This window comes from Anopheles nili, chromosome 2 (genome assembly GCF_943737925.1).
Source record: "Anopheles nili chromosome 2, idAnoNiliSN_F5_01, whole genome shotgun sequence".
Lineage (NCBI taxonomy): Eukaryota > Metazoa > Arthropoda > Insecta > Diptera > Culicidae > Anopheles > Anopheles nili.
Genome location: NC_071291.1, coordinates 58842678 through 58850498, shown reverse-complemented (window position 1 = coordinate 58850498; position 7821 = coordinate 58842678). Strand labels below are relative to the sequence as shown.

The window sequence follows — 7821 nt, the reverse complement described above, 5'->3', positions numbered from 1 at the left end:
GTACGAATTTGACACTGCTAATAGCACCCGTGCAAACAAAAGCGCCCAGTGGAAGGACTCGACACGACACATCCAGCATCCTTGCAGCGCCTTTCTCGACCAGCGTGCTGTCAAACAGGTAAACACCGAGCACGCAGGACGGTTACGTCAATAAATATAACCAAAACAGTGCCGGGCCCATTAGCGGACGAGAGAAAAAAAAGGGATACGGTGAGCTATCGTGGGGATCGCTTCGAGCATCAAGCAGGCCATGGTTGCAGCGGTGTGCGTGTGCGTGCGTGTGCGTGTGTGGGCCACTTTTGTTATGCCAACAACCCTATTAGTGGGTCGCCTGCAGGGATTCGGCTTCTTGGCGACCTGAGCTGGAGTTCGTATGAGGTTTTGCTACTATCTCGATACGGCTTCTTGGAAGGCAATTTTCGGTGGCGCATTGTGTTCGGCGGTGCTTGTTTCGCTGGAAGGCTGCTACAAATTAGCGTGATTGTTTCACGAAACTGTCACGAGGTAAGGCAGCTGAAAAGTGATGGACAGCGGCGAACCGTGCCGTGGTAAGCTGAAAGGCAATGAGCGGTGTCTTCGATTAGCGGAAGGAGGATTACATTGTGCTAAACCTACTTCCAGAAGCTATTCAAAACTTTATCGATCTTCGAAAGGAAATTTCAAATTTAATGTGCACTTTAAGCAGTAGGGCAATTTGCTCATAAACGTTACAGTCTTATATCAGTTAAAAACAACGCTTTTAAAACTGCTCATGTATAACACAGGCTTAAATAATCAACACGGCTCCATCAAGACACATTTTAATGTATCTCAAATTGATACATCTACAAGGCTCAATATTAAAAATGACCAATAGTTATAAATCAACATATTTGTGCACTGCGAAACAGAGGTCTCCAAACGACATTTATCTTCTCTTATTTGGTAGATCTCACATAGTTGAATTGAAACAAAAAATTAGCGAAATTTGAATCATTCACGTCCCTTGTGATGGTGTAGAAAGGACAATTATTTTTCCTTGAGAGTTTCTATTTAAGCCATAAGTTCTTTATGAAAAATACTTTTAAATTATTCGATTGAGTATAAACTCAATGCAAACAATCTGCAACCGGTTCATAGGTCGTAGGACTCATTTAGTAGAACATAAAAGAAACAAACCATATATATTGAAATTCAAAAAAATATTTTGCAGACTAAATAATTAAACTTCCAGGATATGCTCGTTTTAAAAAAATTCAAAAACTACTTGATATATTCTGAGCTCCATTCAGAATCGTTCGTGTGAGTTCCGAGTGCTCCAAATCCTTCTACATATGCGCTATTGAAATGTGCGCCCCGTTTTTTTTTCACTTCCTCTAGGCTTGCCACCTCGTATCCATTTTAATTTTATGATTACCGCAACGCACTAAAACCTGAAGTTAATGTCACGCAGCGTCAACCGTTTTTTGTCCGCTCCATTTGAGTGATGCAGCTTCGGTTGCGAAGATGCCTATCGACCAAGATCGGTAATCCTTGCCCAATCATGCACGCATTTTTAAAGCCACTACTATCCATTAAGCCCCAGGGTGTATGTGCTTAACCCCGACACACGGCCGCAAGAAAACGTCACGTTCCCCTGACCCGACCGAGGTGATGCATGTGCCTTCTCGCATAATAGTGACCCCTATTTATGTTCGAAACCGAACGCCGAACGGCTTATGAAATCTCGGTATCGCCCCCGAGGACTTGCATTCTCGCCATAATACCATCGCAATGAACTGGATTGTAAAATTTGTCAACCCCTTTTCGCAAGCCGTCCGGATCCGATATAATCCGATTACCGAGCGGCGATAAACACCCAATCATCGTTCTATGGTTCAGGGGCCCAAGAACACCGACACCCGCCCGATATGCCGTGGGGTTGTGCAAAACGACCGAAAGCGGGAGGTCAGAACGCCACCGTTGTGACTGTCCGCTTCTCGGTGGCGTCTTGGCGAATGGCCTTAAGCCGATCTGATACCATATCTGTCCGTTATCGCCTCAAAATGGGGATCCTCTTGCTCCAATCAACTGGAAAAATAATCTGTCGCATTTTCCATCGTTTCTATGTGTGCGCTTTTCGATCTATTTCGTTTTTCGTTCTGTTTTGTTTTCACTCCCTGCTTTTTTTTCTCTCTTTTTCTCTCTCGACTGCAATCATGCCGGATCCGGCTACCCGGGGGTGCATCGTTTGCTTTTGGATCGAACTGGCGCAGCCCACGCGCTGTGGACGAGGAATGATGATTTTTGCAACGAAATTCGTCCACGTTTCAATCGTCCTAACCATTGGTAAGTTATCGTCACACAGTGCTTTTTTATGAATGTAAAATAATAAATTTTTATACAATTTTTTGTTGGTTTCAAATCGAAAAAAAGTTCCAAGAGAAGGATAGTTTAAATTTATGATTTTTTCGTTTTTATAGCAATGTAAAAGAATATTTTATTTGTTTGATATTTCTCTTACTGTAAAAACAGAAACGATTTGTCAACAAAATTCAGGATTTTTACTAAAAATTTCATGACTATTTGACGCACAAAAAAGTAGCAGCAGTAGTAGCAACAAATAACTGATGTCTATAATTATTATTACCAAAATAATGCCTTTTAATCATATCGAACATTTCGATCACTTCGACATCATTTCGTAAATGATCGATTCACTTCAACTTTCCAGCTCAGCAGCGCATCATTCCTGCGCAATCTGTGCTAATCAATTATAATTAATGAGCATTCCTCAATCCTTCCGTGCTTGGTTTAAATTGAGAAATAAACTCGAACTTGTTCCTGCGACATGGTGCGCATCCTTTCCGATCTTCCAATCAGTGGCATTCCTCGTGACAACAGCAGGACGAGTTTGTGCATTCGTACACACCCACTTGGCCCCACTGCACCCGAATCAGGTATCATTTGATTAAGAGGGAAATTGATCCGCTTGCTTCTAATTGGCTCCATATTTCCACACCGGCACGCAAACGGCAAACATTAGCCGTAGCCGAGCTGGCATCTTAAAAGAATCCACGATTGATTGCGTTTTGTGAGCGGTGCGTTTCGTTCGGCTCCTTCCAGGACGCACTAATTGGAGCAAACAAAACCGGGCTTACTTGCACAACTTAGGCAACTCAGTAGCGCCATTTTGAGAGCAATTCGACCGCAATTTGCAGTGAGTTATGGCGATGTAGAACCATCGCATTGGAATGTAGAAAACCCGGTACAATTTATTGCATTTATTGACGCCTTTGGAAACGAACGGTTCGCGTTTCCTGCATGACGGGCTGAATAATTTAGCACATTTTGTTAATTGGAAATCGACACCATCCGTTCAAGGTCGCACGCTGGTTATGCGCGTCGATCGGAACCGGAAGGAATCGGAAGCCCCGTGAAGGCCCGACGATCCCGACAACCATCACCACGGGCGAAGGGCGCATCCATTTCGGTCGCCGTGGCATTGATTTGTGCTGTCGAGCTTTTAATTCGCGCCTGTTTCGTTCCGTTCCGTCCGTTTTGGATGTCTTTCGGTGGCCGTCAATCCGCCGAACGGGAAAGAATCCGTGCGTTTCTAGTTTAATTACTGTCAAATAAAACAACCGTCCTCGCTGTGTACGCGTAATGCGATTTTATCACCATTGCGGGAAAAAACCCCCCTCAGAGAGGAAGCGATTTTTCACGATCGTGAATCTGCCACAATTGAATGTAAACAGTGATATGAGTCTCTCTCTCTCTCTGCTGTTCCAGCGCTCTGGGTGGAAGCGTAATGGCTTGGCCGAGGGCAAATGGCAACAGCACACGAGCGCTCTGATTGAACCATAAATTACAATTTGTTGCATTAACTCTATCCATCCCTGGGCTCGCTTTTCTCACGTACGTTCCCGAACCAGAGGCTTTCTTTTTTCGTTTTTCTTTTTTTTTTCAAGTGTATCTATCTCCTTCTTTTTCCACCGACCATCCTGCGCACCATCAGGTTTGGCTGCCAGGAGTGTTGAACCACTCGCAGTGGCGTTTTTCTGGGAAAAAGTAAAATTAAAAATCCCAACACAGGACTCACACAGGGCCTCGGATTTTGCCGTGCTTCCGGTATGCGCGGCTGTTGCCGGCTCACTCTGAAGCCGGTCGTCATTCGATTGTTTAATGGCCCGACAACGACCTCCTAATGGCATCGTCATTGAGTCGTTCGAGCAAACAACCACCGTCACTTATTCCCGGAAGCCAATGCGATCGGATTGAGGGCGATTTTCAGCTATTAAGTTTGATCGCGAGAAAAACAAACACCGTACTATAATTAAGTTGGGTTCGTTGAACATGTTCGATCAAAAGTTTAAATTTGTTTTTACATTTTCAATTTTGTTAAATTATTTATCAACTTAAACGATAAAAAACCTAACTATATCATTTTTTGACATCATATGAACAACATAATTCATTGTTGATAAAAAAAGATGAGATTTTTTACAACTAAAGGAAAATGAAATGAACTTCATGGCCTACTGAACAGAGAATAGGGCTTCGACAGCAAGTGTCAATACTTTTTATCCTTAGCCAACGATATGTGAATCAACAGTTTTAATGTTTCATATGCTTTCAAAAGTAGAAAAAGGAGTTTTTCATTCATTTGTTATCCATTCATCAAGATGACACGTAAAACATTCAAACATCAAGATGACACGTAAAATAAATGTAATCTATAACAGAACATAAAATTGATTCGTTTGGCAAAAGGCAAAAGGAACGAACCAACAAATCCTCACTACTAGATTCAGTGTTGTTCAACAGGTGTAGGTCTCTTTTAACATTATCAAAGTGCAAAAAAGGACCTGCGATCCTGAGTCCATCGACTTTTTTTACTTTTTTCAGCTGGCACTAACAGTTGTCGACGACTTTTTGACTAGCCAATGTTTTGAGCAATCGACTAGTAATGTCAATGTAAAGCAACGACAGTTATTTAATTCGATTGGACTACTTCTTAAAAAATTGAATAAACATTATGAAATAAACAATTAGTCCTGTCTATGATCATTTTTGTAGTATGTTCCAAACAGATTTGGTATAAGATTGTTATTGAATGTTTCATTACAGCTAAAAGGACATAAACATTAAAGGACATTTGCTGTCTAAAACCAATTTTATTTTACGCTCACTTGTCGCCCAACACACTAGCTTTGCTAATGACATCTAGTTTGCTTACATCCATTTAAGAAATTAATTTTGCAGCCTGTAAGCAATACGGTAAAGCTTCATCAAAGCTCTGCTTTTTACTAACACCGATGTCATCGGTTTCTGCCACCTTCGTTCGGATTTTCTTTCCAACAAAATCGGTTACATCGCCTTAACCATCCTCGATGCATGGTTACTTCCTTGGATGGCGAGAAACTAACGTCCTATCGCAGGTCCCTATGTCACTTCACGTCCGCTTCCGTCAGCCGGCGTGAAACTATTAGTGGAAATCATTGAGCTAAATTGATTTAAAATTAATTGAAGTAAAGATTTATTTCTATTCACCAACGGCACTCGGTGCGAGTCCTTGGCACGCCACACTAAGGATCGCTTTGAGCGAATGGTTTTGGGGGTGCAGTTTCTTGGTACATTTCTCTCTCCTTGTCTTCTTAACACTCTCTCTCTCTCTCTCTCTCTCTCTCTCTTTTTCTCTCGCTCTCTCTCTCTCGCGCGCGCTACCACCATGACGTCCATTCGTACGCAAAATGGCGATCCCGGGGCGAATGTGTCCACATGTCTATCACCGGCCGGATTATCCTCGTCCTTTCGGTGGGCCGTAGCATGCGGTCGGTATGTGACGTGTGCCGATGCCGATCTCCAGCAGGCCTTCCGCATCACACCGAACGACATCGAGGCGGTCCAGGGTGACGAGGTGGTGTTGCGCTGCGAGATAGAACACCTCGCCGGCCGGGTCCAGTGGACGAAGGACGGGTTTGCGCTGGGCTTCAGTAATGAAATCGTCGGCTACCCGAGGTTTTCCCTCAACCAGAACCACAGCGACGGTGTCTACAATCTGCGGATCACCAATACCTCCTACGACGATGCGGCCCTGTACCAGTGTCAGGTTGGGCCGGCCAAACACAACCATCCAATTAGGGCGCAGGCCAAGCTGACCGTCGTCGGTGAGTATCGCGATGGGGAATGTTGAGCGGGATTGTGTCCTCCCTCCGTGGCTCGGGGCTGGCGGTTTGGCTTGAGTTAAAGTGACAGTTTGATGAGCTAGAATAAATTTCAGCGCCTTGCGATATTCGGCCGGGGGCAGTCAGAAAGCAAATTAAACCGAAAACCACGCCACTTATCCGCCGGAAGGAGTGTCGCTGCTCAAGCAACAGGGGGAAGAATTGAAAGATAATTAGCGTTTTTGGCACGAACCGTGTCGAGGGATAAAGCGACTAGCTTAGCAAGCTCTTTAATTTCGTCTAATTATGTGGTACTAGCCACATTCCGGGGTGCTTTATTATCTGCCATGGAGGGAATTACAACTTGGCTACTTTAAAAAAGAAAGGGCTCTAGCTCTGTTTCAGTTGGTTCTAATTGCTCTCTCTCTTTCTCTCCATTACAGCTACATCTAAGGACTTTCACGGCAAGTATAATCGAAATTAAAAGCTTGAAGCAGTCCCAACCAAAAAACGACACACTGCTGGACTTTAGCATGCTTCCAGCAAAGTTAAACAAAACGCACACCAACTAAATGCCAATATTTTTCACAAAACGGATTGATGAAGCTTCATTCCGTTGAACAGTGAGCCATGATGGCAATAGTTCGAGGATAAAGCAAACTTTGTCCGATAACAACGTTTCAATGTTGATGTTGGGCTTTTTTTAATGTTTAAAAACGATCGCAAAAATCCAGCATACAGACAAAAAGAGATCCCACAGCATAAGTTCTGAAAATTATCATCACCCGATTGCTTCCCGCGCGGGCGACATTTGCGATTGAAATCGATTAAATTCCGATCCCGCGAAAGCAAACTGCACCAAAAGTGCGAATAATCACGTGCCGATTACGTCACTGCGGACTGCGCGGATAATGAGACAGAGAACGATAAACCATAATGAAGCGTACGGGCATGCGAGGGCTGGCTGGCTGATTAATGGTCGCGGCCGTGATTAAAATGTAATGCCATAGGACACCTGGCCTGGTACGCGGAGCAAGAAAAATAACCCAAAGCATATCCATTACATTCGGGCCAAGTAGGAGAGAAAGCGTAGCACATATCACTTTTATTAATGTAGGTTATCAATAAGAGCAATATCGAAAAAAAAATAAACCCTATAAATTTGTTCTGATACCAACGAATAAGGACCCGAATATCTTTCGTAATGCCGAAAAGCCGTGCCAGCAACGCCAAGCAGAGCGCTGATCAAATATCGATAGTCCCGCGAAGTCGCGCTACCTGGAAAAAGGATCCGAAAAATTGCCACCAAACGCACCGCGGAAACGGACCGATGGTAAAAAGTGCCAATTAAACGGAGAGGAAAATAATTACCGGCACGCCAGTTATTTGAATTTCGAGCGTACGTTAATTTTCATTGCTTTCGCTTTTAGCCGCTGCGGAAGTTTGGGCCTATTTTTTTCTCTCTCGATCTCTCTCTCTCTCTCTCTCTCTCTCTCTCAATGCCGGCCACTCGCCCGGTTGATGGTGCCATCTTTTTTTTTGTTCGTCTTAATTTTTCATCCCATTTGCTCGCATTTTGTGCGACACGAAACATAAAGCACCACGCGAATGATAATGCGACGCTGGCGCATGAAGAAATCGCCGGTAAGTATGCAGCTTTTTCACGGTTATCGAACTCATCCATTAATCGGATGTT

General features: G+C 43.7%; 1 protein-coding gene across 1 annotated transcript; it reads left to right on the top strand.

The window, feature by feature from the left end:
* Positions 1-2253: 2253 nt before the first annotated feature.
* LOC128727029 (irregular chiasm C-roughest protein-like) lies at positions 2254-6609 on the top strand. Its single transcript, XM_053820892.1, has 3 exons — positions 2254-2307; positions 5787-6128; positions 6569-6609. Exons 1-3 carry the CDS (start codon positions 2256-2258, stop codon positions 6607-6609), a joined length of 435 nt encoding a protein of 144 aa, XP_053676867.1. The 5' UTR covers positions 2254-2255.
* Positions 6610-7821: the final 1212 nt, after the last annotated feature.